An 18,307-nucleotide genomic window follows, 5' to 3' on the forward strand; every position below is an offset into this window, starting at 1 on the left:
GCTTGGCCCTTGCGATATTTTATTTCAAAAGGTAGATTAAAAGGACGTACATTATGTGTCACTAAGTAATTTTAAATGCGAAATTTAAAAATAATAAATTTTTAAAATGAAATGCCACGATATTTGCTTTCAATGCTCTGCTTCACTACAGTGAATAATGTTAGTTAACCACTTTTATAATATTGTTTCACCCATTTTCCACAAATGAAGTAGCTGATCTAAATAAAAATTTCCATAAAAATGAGAAAAAAGTTGTTTACGCAATGTTTATTATTGAACTGGTTGATTAAACAAAGATTAACAAAGGTTGATTAACAAAGATTTAAAATTACCTGAAACTGAGAAAAAAATTTTGGTCAAAACTACCAGAATATAGTAAAATTTACCATGCCTTTGGCTCTTTGGAAAATATATAGAAGCTCGGTTATTTTTACCAAAGCACTTAGGTAATGACTTTTGGTAAAATTAGCATTAAAAATGGGTTTTTAGCCATGCTAAGTGGCTGCAAATTTGGTAATTTTATCATGTTTCCTTAGAGCAGGACATAAAAACCATTTATACGGTTAACTGCAATTTTCAATTTTGAATTTTTTACTAAATGTGTGGTAATGCGTAAGTACTGTGTAAAAACTATAATTTTGAAATCAAGAATTTTCGGTAAACCGTTACCATATGAATGGAAAAATTACCAAGTGAATTGTTTAAATTCCACATATTTTGATATTATTATCCAGAATTGTTTCTTTTTATTTCATTTTATTGTTTTTTTAATTTTTAACTAGAAATGTTATTATCAAACAGTTCAGTATTTTTTCCAGAATTTCCTTCACTATGAGTTAATGTTAAGATTTTAGTTTCTCAGACTAGGGGTGGCCGAAATCAAGGCTTGTCTAGAATGTTAAATTACAATGATATGGTTTGTTAGGGATTTAGCGTGTCCAGATTTTTCGCTTGCAACGCATTTTAGTAATGATATTAAATCAAGGAATGAATTATCGACGATAGTCTTTTTTTTCTGAGAAATCGTTGAACATTTCTTACCTTCTTCGCGGTGAGTTTTACATTTCGAGGAAATTTTGATATGAGAAAAATGCATAATAATGCATTTTTTCAAATTGGGATTAATTATAATATTATTGAAAAGATTTTACGAAATATTGCAAGATAAGATTTAAAAAAAAAAATCAAAATACTTCAAAAAAGGAGGAAAAATTCTGCTAAAATTTCTGCATTGTATGGTAATGACCTATCGGGCAAGAAAAACCATAATCCTGGTTAATAAAGCCAAAATATATAGTATTTAAACCAATAATTTTGATTTTTTTTTCTTCATATGGTAACGGTTTACTGGAAATTCTGGTTTTTAAAAATGTAGTTCTTATTACCACATATTTAGGAACTAAATACAAAACTGAAAAGAAAATTTCTCCGAATAAATGGTTTTTATGCCTTGATCTAAGGTATGATGATAAAACTAAATTATCGACACTATGAGTATCAAATATTTAATAAATTTGTTTTTTAAATGTTTGTTTTTTACCATTTTAAAACGGAAGAAAAATTTGAAATTTCAACATGGTTCTCATCTTCTTATAAAGATAAATGCTTAATTTTTGTACTATTTTAAAATGATAAATAGTATTAGATATTTAACAACTGAAAAATTTCAATATTTTAAAGATTCTTATATTCAGTTAATTTAAAGATTCTCCTAAATGGGTCTTAAAGTAAATGTATTTTTATCGAATATATACTTTAGTTGACATGGTCAGATAAACTAAAACTTAGATGTGTCAAATCACAACATCTGATTCGAGATAAGATGTTTTAAATTTAAATTATCTAATGATATTGAAAGATAGAAAAGAAATACTGCTTAAGTGTGGAAGCTAATATGAATTTAGAGGAAATACAAAATGTGAATCATGACTTTCTAGAGCAAATGCAGTATTATTATTTTTTGTGCAAACGACGATATTATTATTATATTTTTAAATATTTTTTACGAACTTGGCAGGAATTTATTATCTACTATTTCGTTGCATAGCTCTTACCAGCTCAATTAAATTTCTTCAAGCTTCCTTAATTCTTTAAGATAGTTTTATGTTAAACTATTTATAATTTTAACTACAAATGGGTTCTAAACATTCATATATCAAGTTCATTCATTGAACCAGTGATAGAATCAACCTTATAGGAATGAAAAAGTCATTTAAAAAAAAACAATCAATGAAACAATAAGTATAACCATTTTAGATTTAAAGAGTTAAAAATATTTTTAATGATTGAGATTATAAGGCCACAAATATAATATATATTTAACAACTTTTTTTTAGAATTACGTTTTTTCAAAAATGTCATTTACAACTTGTGAAATAAGGAATAAATTTAAATGGCTTATGGAAAAAAAGGTGCCTAAGGTGATTACTGTATCTTAACTATCACGTACAACAAGGATAATTTAACCATCATGTACAGATATTAATAATCTATATAAGTATTTAGTGCTCGCGAAGCTTTAAACGTAATGACAAACGAACTTTAATTCCGATTACTAAAGCAACAAGGTGCAAATGCAATAAGGCATACCGTTGGCATTTACAATAAAATAAAGGTAGGAATAAACTTGACAACAAAGACAGATTAGAACTATGCTAATTGTATACATAATTACCAGCAAGTGATGTGAATACTTTGTAATTCTTACTAGCTTGATTAAAAGTCGTTATGGTAATTTCATGACATAAGTATAATTTTTAATACATATGCACTTAAGCATTTTTTTAAAATTCAAAATCTTTACATTGTGAAATTTATTCAGTGAACCAGTTATCGAATCAACCTTAAACAAAAAAGTATTTAAAAAAAAAACAACCAAATGTGACCTATAACTATCACTACTTTAGGTTCAAATAGTTAAAAATAGTGATAGTATAAATATAATGCATATTAACACATATAATACATATTAAATCCATTATTCTTTTCAATTTTATTTTAAAAAAAAAAAAAAAGTCATTTGTATGTTATAAAATTATGATTATGTTTAAATTTTCTGATAGAAAATAATCATAGAAACAAACCTCGCATTTGTCCACATAGCAAGGTGATAGCTGTACGATAGGTTGCTTAACCATCACGCACAGATATTAATTTCTATATATTATTACTTAATAAAATAAGTCACAAAGTTCAAAAAAATAACAATAAACGAGGTTCAATTCCTATTACGGGAGCAACAAGGTGCAGGTAGAGAAAGGCAGACTGTTCGTCTCGCATTAGAGTTGACTTACCAACAAAGACAGATTTGAACTAACCCATCTGGACTATTAATAACCAACAAGTGAAGTAGATAAATAAGAAGAATTTCATCTTGCAGAATTTTTTAATGAGAGGGTGGTGCGAACACAATATCCACGTGATCAAAGCAAAGCCAGAAGACCTCGCGCCCGCTTTGTTGCTAAGATTGGTTGCCCTGGTAACCATCGCCACCGTTACATTAGGTCCAAGTTAAGGAAAAACTTTATAATACTTGATACAGCACTTGAGAAGACGTGTAAATAGGTCTTTTATTGACTTATCTATTAAGTATGCTTGATGTTTGATTTCATATTAAAGGGTATTAGAAAATGATTATGTTTTCCTATAAAGAAACTAAAAACAAACTTGAAATCGAAATTAGGGCCCATTAAGTACGTTCAAACAAAAATTCCTTAGAAATCACTTATTATATTTCTAGCTTAAATAAATATAATTGCTGGCTAAAATAATTATACTTATAACAAAAATTTAGATTAAGGAATAACATAAGAGAAATCTTCTTTCTCTGCTGGGAAGCATGTTCGTCGGAATAAAAATAAATAAATAAATAAAGTGCAGGACCGACAGAGGGTTATTACATCATTAAAATACCTCAGGAAAAAAATATTTAGCATCTCTTCTACAAGTTCACAATTATTTTTAATTAATAATAAATTGGTTAATCGTTTTAACATCACAGTTCATCGATTCATTGTTTTAACATAAAGAGGAAATGGTGTCTCACTTGTAATTGTTATTTTATTTAATTTGCTTCGAAAATTAAAGATGTGCTGAAAAGACTAATGTAATTTGGAGAGTATCAGTCCATGTGCACTGATAAAGAATTCCAGATAAAATTACAGTGAAAGGTACAGGTACACCGAGTCCTGTACTTTTTACTGTATAATCCATTTTTACCGGTAAATTTTATGGAACAAAAAAGCTGATATATCATAATTTTTCCAGGAATATTTACTGTAAAATCACTGAACTTCTGTAATAAATAAATGTTACTGTAAAAATTAAAGTATAATATTTTACGGTAGAAATAGATTTTACAGCAAAAGTGATTTTACAGATGCTGTACTCAGTGTGCCAGTATTTTCTACCGTAATTTTATGCGGAATTTTTAACAGTGTATACTTAAGGAATTAGGAAATTTTGTTTTAAAAATAGTCTTTCTTAATAATTAGAATTAAAATGTATATACTTTCAAAACTTAGAACTCAATAGAGATAAAGCAATTGAAAACTTTTAGAAAGAACTTGTTAGTATTTAAATTTTTGTATTATAGTCTATTCGGTATAACTCATTAAAAAGTTTTTTACGATTGTTATCAAAGCAAAAAATTATTTTTATAGTGTTTTTTGCATACAATTAATATAAATGTTAAGAAAAAATGCTCATGCAAAATTATTTACTTTGAATTTACAAATATATTTTCAGCAAAAAGTTTTAGCATTGGGTAAAGTGCTTAATCCCTATCTAGTAATAAAAGTGTGCAAAAAGGGATTGGCTATGTATACAATTGTCACAATCAGAGACAGTCTCCTTCTTGAATCTGTTTTGATTTTTCTTGATGATAAATACATTTGTCGCAGTATTTTCTTAACTTCAAAGTATAAAGAACTCTGTTCTCCCATTTTTTAAGAGATATGTTTGTAATGAATTTTTTTTTAAATTTTGCTCAATTTAGAAACTATTGCTTAAAAATCTATCAACATAGCACAAAATCTAACATAGTATAAAAAAGGCACATTTTCAAGTGCAAAAAGGAAAACACATTTTGGAATAAATAAATGTAAAAACGACAAGATTTCGGAATCTGCTTCACCATTTCAAATATTTTAATTTTATTTCATAACAAGCGTTGAACAACCGACCCACTTTTGGGTGTACGACTATCAATGTTCAGCTTCGAAATTTTGCAATTTTGAACCCGGAAGACAAGGGAACTCCAGGATTAAGCACTGAGATACACTAGCATTTACGGTTGTCTTTTTGATGGAACTAACCCGCATTCCCGTAACATATTTAGGCAAGTTAGGAAAAACTCCCACGGTTTAATCCCTCGGAACTGTAATCATGATTCGTCTACCAATAAGAATATTTTATGTCAGAACTGTGGTCAGTGATAATCGAAAGCAGAATTTCCGATCGATCAGCCATTTGGAGGTGAGCGCCTCATCTCCTGAGCCACCACGAGTCGCTCAATTTAACTGTAATTTTTTTTAAAAATTCACTCTTAAGTACAAAGACATTTTTTAACGATAAATTGATTTTGTTAAGCTATAAAGAAGCCTAAAGTCTGAATAATAAATTTTTAATATATTTAATATTCATTTAATTAGCGACAAATTAACCACGAGAAGATGTAACCTCTTTCTCAACTCATACGTTTGATATCCGCAACCGATATTTTATTTTCGTGGTTAATTTATTTTTCTTCTAATTAATTAGTTAATTAGTTTATTTATTGATTTATTTTCTACTCGTAATTAGCTTACAATATATGTTTTATGTACTTGCAGTTAACATGACAGTTTAAAAACCTTTTTTAAAATTTCGCCTAATTTTTCAATTTTACAGCCTTGGCCGTCTTATTAAATTTCCTTCAACTATCAGACGCCTTGGTCCACAATGATTGACTTTTGGAGTCTTAAAGCCCAACATTAAAATTTTTCTAAGTTGCACGTTTAAAATACTGCTTTGTAGACTGATTCCACATGATCAGAAGAAAATATATTTATTTATATTAAATGGTTGAGTGTAGATTTTAATTGCAGAATAGCCGAATCCAGCTATACTACGCTTAATGTACACGGTATTACATAAAATAAGAAACCTGTTATGGTTCTCTAAACTTATTCAGATTTTATAATAAGGTTGTGCACTGTTTCGAAAAATTTACCAAACCACACTAGCAAGCACAGAATTAGATCAGAAACATTGTCACGGAATTAAACTAGAAAAACTTTTTTATCAACCTAGTGCTTATTAGTAAAAAAAATATATTTGTGTGTTAAAGTTTCGCATCAAAATACGAAATAAATACAAAAGAAAAAACAAGTAATAAAATAAATAATGAAAAAAGAGAAAAATAAGTAAGTTAAATTAAAATAAATAAAAATTTAAATAAATAAATAAAAAAAAATAAAACAAAAATAAATACAGAAAACTAGATACGTAAATAAAGTAAAATGAATAAAAAAAAGACATCTATACTTTCGTTTAATACTAAACAATACAATTCAGAAAGTTTTTTATGAATTTGATATTTTTTACTATTGCTAATTTAAAAATGTAACCCTTTAGTTTATATTTTTATCACGCATTTCTCTTTACTTGTGACATTTTGAAACAAAATTGTGACATCATTTATTTACATTTTTGTCATCAAACACGAGCCATAATATGTCGTTGATTATTTTAGATCAAGATGAAAGCTTTCATTGTTTCAAACTCGTGTTCAATTTGTGTACAATATATATATTTTTAATATATATATAAAGAAAGACTACGTTCCAAGCTAACACAATAGCGCAATTTAGTGGAAATAAAATAATAAAATAGATAATATGATGCAAAGTATATGAAGTAGATATGCTAAGAAACTGTCAATAATTTGTTTTGTTAATAATTTGGAAATACGGATTATGACAGATTCTTTTACATAATAAATATTGGCATTGTTTCTTCAAAACAATTATTTCAAAAACAAATTATTTTGAAACTTAGTTATACAGTTATTGATAAAACAGTGTATTTAAAAGAGTGTATAAACATTTAAAATTAATAGGATTAATTTACTGAATTCAAGAGTCCATAATTTTTGAACATTAAAAGTTTGAATTTAAAGTTAATCCCAAACGTGTTATATACAAATAATATTTCACTTTTGCTAGGTGTTTCGTAATGACCACCCTTGTTATATTTTTTAAGGCCTTGTTTAAAAAGAAAAAAAAAGGTAACTGTGCATTGTACGTAAAAAAAACCATATCTTAATAATTAGAGACCTTAGTAATTAATAATCCAATTAATAAACAAATAACAATAATTATAATTAGTAATTAATGATTAATACTTACATTAATCAAAAATTAAAAATCAATTATTAGATAAACAATCAAAAATTAGATAAATAATTAGAGAATCCTAAACATCGGGTTTTCACGTGCTGTGACGGAAACTTAAATGGTTTTTTGGTCTAATGCATGCTAATTAATTTACTCTGTAAATATTCTAAATTATAAAACTAAACAAAAAATGTGTTTTTCTTTTAATAAACATACATTTTTCGACTGATTTCAATTCTTGACTTTCAAAACATGGAGGACGCAGTCGCAAATTGAAAACTATTGTTCTGATGGAGAACGGTCGGAAGTTGGTACTCTTAGTATTTAATTTATTTTCTCCATATTTCGACACATTTTTAGAATTATTTAGGAGAAGCAAAAAATTTAGCCCTCAATGTAAAACTCATTTCCATGGGAAAAAATGCTTTTCTTATAATTATTTTTTGCCTTTATTGTTTAATTATTGAATGGTTGGAAGCTTTGTCTAATTCTAAGACTTCCAAATTTTTAACTGAATTTTAAAATATATCAATTCAAGTGAAAAAAATCCATAATCCAAACGAAATCGATAGAATAGATATTGAAAAATACTTTACTTAGATTGATCTTGAAAATTGCTTAAAATTATTTTTAAGTAGATTAGGAAGAGTGTATTTATAAACATTATTGTTGATTTAAGATACAGTTTTGAAGGTAAAATAAAATTTTAAAAAATCCCTGAGTCGATGATGAGGGAAAAAAAAACCTTAAATAGGAACTTTTTTCCGTTGCAGATTTGAATTTTCCAGAAAAATGTATTCCACTCTGACCTACAGAGGTTTTTGCATGTTGGCTTCAATCTAATTGCAAAATGAAATAATCAGTAAATAGATTGTTTCTTACCTGAAATGTATAATTGGAGGTGTTTTTATTTTTGATCTTCGAGTTCCATATAAAAGCATGTCCCACAGATCAAAGTCTGACATTTTCTTTCTTCATTTATTTAACTCTGATAGTTTTTCCATTTACACAAAAAGCCAAAACTACAAGTTTAAAAAAATTTCTGTAATAAAATAACGCTATATAAATATTTATTTTTATAATGCTGTTCTGTAGCAAGGGAATTAAAAATAAACTTTCCGAAGTTTAAATTTCGGTAATATTAAAATGTACTAATATAGAACGATCCTTAATCACCTTCATTAACATATGTTAAAAGTCCTTGAAAAAAATTTCCATAACATACGTTGATAATTTGCAGAATGCTTCAGCGCAGAATTTTGTTTTCTTCTAGAATTTATATCACTTTTGTTAAAGCCAACAAAGTGAAAATCGAAATAAATGTATCGAAACATCTTTTAATGTCAAATGAAACGAAAAGAAGTTTATAAATCCATGGCGCGTTTTCTTTTGCATTTAAGTGGTAGATCTTTTCCTCTGTAGTATCCAAATTCTACAGATTGCAAAAATAGTTAAAATATCATAGTTTATTACTTATTTCCAATGACATAGTTGACTATATAGAAATGTTTTTAAAAATAACTTTCCAGTTCTAAAAATTTTTTGATTAAATTTTTATTTACTTCTGATCTTTTTTTTGTTTAAATAATCAAACGTAAAACAGAAATCTATGAACGGATCACCATTTCTTTCAACGGAACCAGCCCGAGTTTTATGTATAAAAACTGTAATACTAGTTTAATATGATTTTATAAGTAATTTTCAGGAAAAGAAGAATATTTTAAAATAATGATATTAATATTATAATATGAATAAATATCCTTAAATTAGTATTAATGGAAAAAATGATTAATCAAATTGGATAACGGGGCATTTTCAAACAATTTTTGTTTTATGAAATAAATTATCTTATAAAAATATTAATAAAAAACTTTTAGATTCTATATAAAGATGTTTAAAATTATAAACAAATAGCTTGGGAAAAAATTGGTTCAAAAATAATTTTTAGTTTTGCTTTTGTAGAACATAAGTTAATAAGCTTAAAAAAAAAACTAAGTTTTTATTGGCCACTGTTGTACTTGATAGATTTTCAGGACGCAATGGCAATTCAAGGGACATTTATAAATAAAAGATAAAGTAAGAATATTACAAAAGGAATTCATTATTTAATATTTCGCTAATAAATAAAGCTAATTGTTTATCGCAAATAAGGGGGGGGGATCTTACTATATAGCGTATGAGTGTCTTTTTTTTTTAAATTTTAGTATTTAAAAGCTACTACCAGTAAAAATAGATTTTAACTCAATACTTATGTAGAGCTAATACGTTATCAATTACTGTTTTTAAGTTTAGTAAGACAGTAAATAATTTAAATTAACAAGTTAAACAGTATGATGGAAGCTGATAAATACTTTAAAGTGACTTGAGTCACATGCCGAAACCAGCTCACATTTTCTTTAACGTTACAAGCAAATGAAATTGTAACTTTACAGTTACGTAGCTGCGTAAATTACATAGCCGCAATCATTATAACAAGTTATGTATTTAATATTTATTTTGACACATTTAGCAGATTACATTTTATTAACTTTTAAACTCATTAGTTTTTTTTAAAAAGAAATCATTCATTTTATGATAAATTTAATTTCTTAAACTAATTTTACAATTTTTTCAAAACTTAGCTATGATGAAAATATTCAAGTGTGTAAAATTCCAAATCAATACTTAGCTCAGAAAGCGGAATTTCAAAATTTATTTTGGCGCATAATATGTTAAATAGTAACGAAATATTTGAAAAAATAAATTTAGCACCTAACGTTTTAGGCATAGTTTCTTTAATGGATTACTGAGTAAATATTCGTAATTACATACTGATAATTCTTATTTCATATTGTGCTGCTTAACTTATCTCTGAAATATTCAAGCATGGAAATATAATTTTAGTAAAAAACTGCGCATAAATGCATAGTAAAATTTCCAGCTCATTTTTATTCCAACAGAACCATTCCTTTTCAAAAAAATAATCTTACGAGTAAAATAACTTTATTTTTCGCATAATTTGGCTCACATTTTAAAACGTGATGCAAGAAATGACGAGGGGTCAGGGAGCTTTTGGTGACTTTCTTTACGTGACATCTTTTGAAATTCTCGTAAGGGTGTGGTCTTTTATTCTTTCTTATGAGTTCTTCCGCTTCCTTTAAGAATCACGTTAGGATTATTGATTATAAATGGAATCTTGGCTGAAGCTATGACACTTATCATCGCGACAAAGCCGCACGAATAAGCTTTGCTGTAAATAAACTTCTCATTAAAACTCTGGAGAGTGTGACAGAAGGGTCGATGAAACCGGAAATAAAAAGTTAACTACGATAAATATGTGATGCATTTCCGGATCATTGATATAAATATTGCATCTCCTTTGAAAGATAGCCAGACATAATTAATACTTAATTTTCTAAAAAATCTGATTGTATTCATGCTGTGGTTCATGGAAACGCTGATGAAATTTGCATGTTTTATACTAAAAATATTTACGTATTTATAAAAGTTTTAAAAAACTTACAAATTTGTAAAAAATTTATATTTTACAAATTAAGAAAATTGTTGATGAACATGATTACAAATATTAGAAATCGAGATTTACAAATTAATTAAATATTTTTTGTGGTTGATGATGTATAGATTAATCTGGATTATTGATATTTATTAACCAATACGATAATAATATTTAGAAATATATTTTCACAATGCTTCACGAATATCATGTCTAATGGTAAATAGGGAATTGTAGACAACAATATAGATTATTATCGATAACAATAAATATGCGATAAGAATTTAATACAATAATTGTGAGACATTTCTCTTTCGGTTCGTGTTAATGAAACCCTCAATAAGGATGACAAAGGATTATTTCAGGTATAAGTATTTATTTCGTCATCTCTGGATTAATTATGAGTAAAAAGTAAAATATGAGTATAGACATAATCTACATGGCATTAAAGTCCGGAGCTCTCCTGCTCCCTTCCAGTTCATACGAGGGTTTTAAATTAAATAATGGCAATTTAACCTTGAAACTCACAGAAGGGTGAGCATGCGCAAATAGGATATGGGAGCGGTGAGGTGGCGCTGTTGTCGATGTGTAGAGTGCAAAATACAGTCGATCTGCTTAGAAGGGTAGTTGTTGTGTGGCGTTAAAGTGAGGAGTTTCGTTTCCATCACTCTAAAGCATGTTTTCAAAAGGCTTAATGACGAAAAAGACTAGATGCTTGAACCCATCGTGCTACTGTCCAATACTGTAGGGGTCCCCAACCCTATGCCCGCGGGCACCATGGCGCCCGTCGATCGATCTAGGTGCGCCCGCTGCTTGTACCCAGCGATAAAATATTTCAGTTTTCCATTTTCGCAATAAATGCTATGCAAATTTTATGCTATGCAGATACATACTGAGGTACGCTGGCTCAGTAAAGGTAAAGTACTTGATAGATTTCTACATTTAATTAGAGAAATAAAAAATTACCTTGTAGCCAAAAATCAAACATTTTTAGAACTAAGAGATCCTCTTTGACTAGCAGATTTGTCTTTCATAACGGACATAATGAAAAAACTAAATAATTTGAACTTGGAGCTGCAGGGAAAGGGCAAACATAAAGCAAAAATGATAGAGGCTATAAACTCGTTCAGAGCTAAGCTAGTTTTGTGAATATCACATTTGAAAATGAAGTGTCTTGTGCATTTTCCAAACATGAAAAAAATGATAGGTGACAGTGAAATTGGCTTATTAACATTTGTCATCAACCTCCAATTGCTTCAAGATCAATTTAAAAAGCGCTTTCAACAATTTAATATCATCGAGCCTTTAATAACTTTTTTGTTAATCCTTTTACCAACCAAATAAACCGTAATAGCAACATACATTTCAGAGTTTCTTCAAGTAAAGCGAGAAGAATTGGAGATAGAAATTGTGGATCTTCAGAATGACATTATCCTCAAAACTATTATATCACATGAGAAATTCTGGAATATACTTGAAGGAATAAATTCCATTCTTAAAAAGAGCATCATATTCTCCCAATTATATAGCGCTGGCCAGCGAAATGTCATGCCAAACACCACATTGACTGTATTTTATAAATAATTTTTATACTTCGTATGTTTTGAAAGCAATTTAGTAATCATTTATTTTACACAAGAATATTAATACTAATTATATTCATATGTTAAATTAATTTTTAAAGTAAAATTTTTTGTGCACTATATGTAGTGTGTATTATTACCTATGTCTACCAACCAACTATACATTTATCTTGAAAAAATAAATGGTGCCCGCCATTCGACCGATATTCTGGTATTTGCTCTTAGGTACAGAAAGGTTGGGGACCCCCTGCTGTAAAGCATTCGCGTCACAAGCTTCCACTAATCCTCGATAGCATTCTGTTGCATTTTTGCCACGGACAACCTCGATTTTAAGCGACGACCGCTGATCACCTTTTGAAAACATGCTTTAGAGCGATGGAAACGAAACTCCTCACTTTAACGCCACGCAACAACTACCCTTCTAAGCAGATCAACTGTTTTTTGCACTCTACACATCGACAACAGCTCCACTTCACCGCTCCCATATCCTACTTGCGCATACCCGCCCTTCTGTAAGTTTCAAGGTTAAGTTGCCACTATTTAATTTACAACCCTCGTACATTCGCTCTCCTAGTCCAGCTAATACTCCGTTCAAGCTAATAATAACTAAAAATCCTCTTTCTCACAAGAAAAGGTCCTTCGCTCCACCCCCAATGGAGGGGACGACACTTCCAGTGTCCTTCACCCTCTGACCCTCAGGTCAAGGGGTCAATCAAATGCGTGGGAGAGGAATCAGGATCCTGACACCTCCCCCCCCCCCGGTTTCATCTAGTTCGACCTTCTTCCCTGGTCGTACAAGTGAAACCTAAAAACAATGCAAGCTTATCCCTGCACCAAAAAACAATAACACGCGCACATTTCCGTGAGCAAAAGAGATTGGCCGCATTATACCTTATTAAACATAAAATTACACTTAGGACACTTGACAAACTAATAAATACAAAATCAAAACATAGCATAAAAGCACCTGACATTTTTGCAATCACAACGCTAAAATAATTTTTATCAGGCATAAATAATATGTAATAGTAAAAAAAAAATTGTACATATAATAAAAAAATCCTTAAATTCCCATTTAATTAGCGGACTGCTGTATAATCCTAGATAATCCCTATTGTGTGCTCCTGGCTTATGTTTTACCCCCACCTGAAACCGAGCTATCGCCAAAGCCGAACGTTGTAACCTAGCGTTCCGAGGTACTCCCTCCGTCAGAAATTTAAGCGGATTGTGATCCGAATACAGGGTTATCTCCTGTCCAAATGTCCACGGCTCAAATTTCCCTAATGCCCATATCACCGCAAACGCCTCCCTTTCAATTGTTCTCCACCTCGACTGACTGTCCGTTAATTTTTGACTAGCGAAGGTTATTGGCTTCCCCTCGGCATCTCGTTGTAACAGGCAAGCACCTATTCCCACCTGTGAGGCATCCGTGTTTATTTCGAAAGGCTTTGTGATGTCAGGGGTGTGTAATTCTGTTGCCGTACACAGAACGTTTTTTAAAATTTTAAACGCCTGTTCTGCTTCTTCGGGCCAGGGAATATCATTAGGAATTGACTTTTTTGTTAAGTCCGTTAATGGTTTAGCGGTTTTTGCACAGTCGGGTACATATTGTCTATAATATCCATACAAACCTAATAAGGATTTTAGTTCCTTTTTTGTTCTAGGGGCTCTTAAATTTTCGATTACCGATAATTTTTCCGGGTCAGGCCCATGTTTTCCTGATCCCACAATATGTCCCAGATATTTTACCTGTGGCTTCGCAAATGAACACTTACTTAAATTAGCTGTAAAATTCATCTCTTCCAAAGTGGTTAACACGGCATCTAGGTGTTTCAGATGTTGATCCCAACCCTGCGAAAAGACAATAACATCGTCGATGAAGCTTTCGGCATAATCGCTATGCGGTCTTAAAACTTGGTTCATCGCCCTTTGAAATGTTCCCGCTGCCCCCGACAACCCGAAAGGCATTACTTTCCATTGATACTGTCCTTTAGGTGACATAAAACTCGTCAACTCCCTGCATCCTTTATCCATTGAAATGCCCCAGTACCCCTTTAACATATCCAGGGTCGTCAAATATTTCGCCACCCCAGCTTTAAACCTTAATCCCTTAGAATCTTGCATCGGGAACAACACTATTGCGCATTCAAACCCCTATAATCACAACATAACCGAACAGTGCTATCTTTTTTCGCCACGCAAACAATAGGGTAGGCTATTTCGGCGGTTGATGGTTCTATCAGATCCTTATCAAATAATTCTGCTATTTGTTTTTCCACTTGAGGTTTCACCGTCTCCGGTATCTTATAGATATAGGGTTGTCTCCTTTCTACGTTCGGTTTTAATCGTATTACATGAGAGCCCACCTTAGTCCTTTTTATCTCCATATTAAATAATGAACTATGTGCCCTCAATACTCTTTCCAACTCCTTTGTTTGCTTACAGTTGAGATGTCCTAATTTACTTGAATTTAAAATGTTCTCCATCCCCACCCGTTCCTGTATTGGATCAACAGGGGCGTGTTTTACTTCTCCGAACTCCTCATCGCTCTCATAAATAATCCCTATCGTATTAACCGGCTGTATGTATTCCCGTAATTTATTTTGGTGCAAGTGACGTATACTCCCATCAGGTAATTTCACCAAAAATGAATGTTCTGATTTCTGTTCTACAATTTCCCCCGGACCCTTCCATCTGGAACATAATTTGTTTGTACTGTCGGGAATCAAAACCACTGCCTCGTCTCCTACCGAAAACTTCTTATCTTTTGACCTTAAATTGTGGTAGTGAGTATATTTTAATTGTTGATCGTTTGTTTGCTTAGCTGCATAATCTTCCTCTATTTTCAAATTATCTTGCAACGATTTTAAATATTCTCCTATTGATTCCCCTACCCCAAAAGGTAATACGGTATCATCCTCCCAACTAGACTTTAAAATTGCTAAAGGTCCGACCGGTAATCTACCGTACATTAAAACAAAAGGTGGTACCCCCGTCGTTGAGTTGGGTATTTCTCGATACGCCCACAATAAATAAGGTAACAGCTTATCCCAATTTCTTCCCTGTTCTTTTATTGCATGATGAAGCATATTTTTCATTGTTTGTACAATCCATTGCTCTGTGGATATGCCGGTGTTGAAAATCGGGGAGAAACACCCAATTGCTCAAAAAAAACCTTGCGACAACTTAGCCGTAAAATTGGTAGCATTATCCATTACAATAACTTTCGGAGTCCCCGTTCGCCTACATATTTCCACCAATGCTTCACATGTCGCCTTAGCGGTTAACGATTTTAAAGGCACCGCCTCGGGCCACCTACTATGCTGGTCCATCACGCACAAAACGTATTGATGTCCGCGGGAAGATTTTGGTTCCACCGGGTCCAACACATCTATATTTATTACCTGAAAAGGTGATTCCGGTCTTCCTACCGCTTCGATTGGAGCCCTATCAGTTCTCTTAGCCCTCCGTTCTCAACTGACAGTCTTTGCAGGATTCGCACAATCTTTTTATATCTTTCATCATCCCTTCCCAAAAAAAATGACGATCCCTAGTCTTTTTAGCGGAAAAATGACCTCCCGTTGCGAGCTTCAAAATCTCCTTCCTCCGGGTCAATGGCACCACTAATTGGCTGACTCGCTGACCAAAAATATTCCCAGTGTGATATAAAATCCCCCCCCTCCGTCCAATACTTATTTTTTCCTCTTCTCCCTTCACTAACGCCCGTGTTCACCATTGACCCTAACCCTCAGTCAGAGTTTTTTTTTTTTTTTTTTTTTTAATGCCGGGCACTTGGAGCTATTGTCCATTGGCCACAGAAAGTGCCAGAACTGCTAATTCTCTTTTCGTTACCCAGTGGGCACCTGTGGCGAAGCCACGGCGGTGGAACTGCGTCGCCCACGTCACACTACCACAACCCGTTTATAGGGCGGGTCACATTCACACATTCACACACAAAGGAGAAAGGACATAGAACACAGATAGAGGGAAAGAAACATCCATGCCTTGCCCGGGATTCGAACCCAGAACCTTTCTGATGCAAGGACAGTTCCCTGCCCCCTACACAGACTGGTCGGCCCCTCAGTCAGAGTTCAAAACAGGTGATGAGAGTTATGAGAGCAACTCTCAGGTCAGAGTCCAAAATTTCACTTCACCGTGTGCGTAACTGCGAGTTACTCTAACCCAGAGTTAAGTAACTTTAACCTGAAGATATTCCCGGTTAGAGTAACCGCGCATGCGCAGTAAACGAGCTTTTACCAGTGACGCGCACCCCACCTGCTCTCTCCTAAATTTTCGTTTTCTCCCTTCGACCCCGACTTGACTTCTCCCCTTTCCGCCCCCTATCACCCCCCCCCCCACTGTACCTCAAGGACTGCTCATTTAGCAACTGAAATACTTTTGGAGTAATCAGAGCCGTTTCATTCAAATCCTCTACCACAGCTACTGGGATTTCGACATATGACTTGATCTCTTCTTCTCTCCCCCATTTCCTTATAGGCACAGATACAAGCTTTGTTCTCACGGCTGGCCCCACCGCTGGTCTTAGAAAGAGTGTCCCCCCTGATTTTAAATATTTCTCAGGAATGAATGACTGTTTCACTACACTGATTTCCGCCCCACTATCCATAATGCCTGAAAAACAGACATCGTCAATTGCAAAATCTGCCCTTGGCAGATCTACCTCTTCCTTCGTCCCTCCATCCTCCAAATTTAATCCAGCCACTCCCACTGCCATTGGGTTTAAACCTCTCCTTTCTAGTCTATCCATATTTTCTCGACAGATGCTCATCCGATTTATTTTCGGACAAGTCCTTCTTAAATGCCCTTCTTCATTACAATTAAAACATTTTGGGGTCCATCCTCCTACGTTCCCACTATTTCTTGCTGGTATTTTTGGGATCCCCTTCCTAAATTGTTCCGTTAAATTGTTTTTATTCCTACTTATTGTTTCGGCTAGGAAAATCCTTCTACTTGTCTCGTGACCTCTGTATTCGGGAGCCCGCTTTTCGCTCATTTTTCCTCCCCTTCTTCGAAATCCTACGTAGAGGTTTTGGGGTCTTGCAGCCACTACATTATCTAACTCTTGCCCTAAATCTGAAACCCCCAACCATCCATCTGATTCCTTCAAATATATGTGGGATTTCAGCTCCTGAGGTAAACCATCCTTTATCCCAGGGGTTTCCAACTGGCGGCCCTGGGGCCGCATCCGGCCCGCAAAGCCTTTTTTTGTGGCCCGCGAACTAAAATATATTAGTTGTCATTTTTTTGCGGACAATTTTCGTAAAAAATCAATGTGGGTTTAAAATACTTTTCTCGTTAATAAAAATCTAATTTCTTCGTTTCTGTGAAATTTAGCACACCAACGGAGCAAAAAAAAATTTTTCTCAGGTTTTGCACCCAGGAAAATATTTATTCAACTACAAAAATAATCGTGTATGTAGCTCTATTTTATTTAATTTTTTTGTATTTTGTGAATATAATTTAGCATACGCGTATCAGAAATTTTCTCGAAGAAATTATCCGACTTAACTCATTGAAACCGCTCACTCATTTTGGAAAAAAATATTTACACACACATTTGTAAATTTTAAATGTAAATATTTATTCTCTTTTGGTTACAGCAGACGAATCTCAATTTTCTCATTGAATATTTTGTGTGCTACTATGTAAGTTTTAATACCAACCTTTTTAAAGTTTTATATCTTTACAATTGGATATCTTTTGCACATTATTTGTTTAATACATAGGTGCACATTAAAGTTATTGTAGCCCGAATTTTTATTATTTACTTAATATTTTTAAAAATATTATTAATAACAATTAAATATTTTTAAAAATCTACTTCTTATTTTAAT

The 18,307-nt window shown here is 31.9% G+C and overlaps 1 protein-coding gene across 5 annotated transcripts in view; it reads right to left on the reverse strand.

The window, feature by feature from the left end:
• LOC107453215 (cyclin-dependent kinase-like 4) overlaps positions 1-18,307 on the reverse strand; it is a 138,009-nt gene that overhangs the window by 63,333 nt on the left and 56,369 nt on the right. Inside the window, exons 1-2 of one of the 5 annotated variants that reach the window (XM_016069944.4) lie at positions 10,184-10,636; positions 8,259-8,398 (exon numbers count right to left, since the gene is read on the reverse strand). The exons of 1 other annotated variant lie outside the window; for it this stretch is intronic. In XM_016069944.4, coding sequence (XP_015925430.1) covers positions 8,259-8,341 — 83 coding nt within the window. In that variant the 5' untranslated portion in view covers positions 8,342-8,398; positions 10,184-10,636. Of the gene's footprint in view, positions 1-3,083; positions 3,453-8,258; positions 8,419-10,183; positions 10,637-18,307 lie in introns of those variants that run through there. 3 more of the 5 variants (XM_016069943.4, XM_016069946.4, XM_016069945.4) reach the window with 3 other exon arrangements.

This window comes from Parasteatoda tepidariorum, chromosome 11 (assembly GCF_982258835.1).
Source record: "Parasteatoda tepidariorum strain Cologne lab strain chromosome 11, Ptep-v5.0, whole genome shotgun sequence".
NCBI lineage: Eukaryota > Metazoa > Arthropoda > Arachnida > Araneae > Theridiidae > Parasteatoda > Parasteatoda tepidariorum.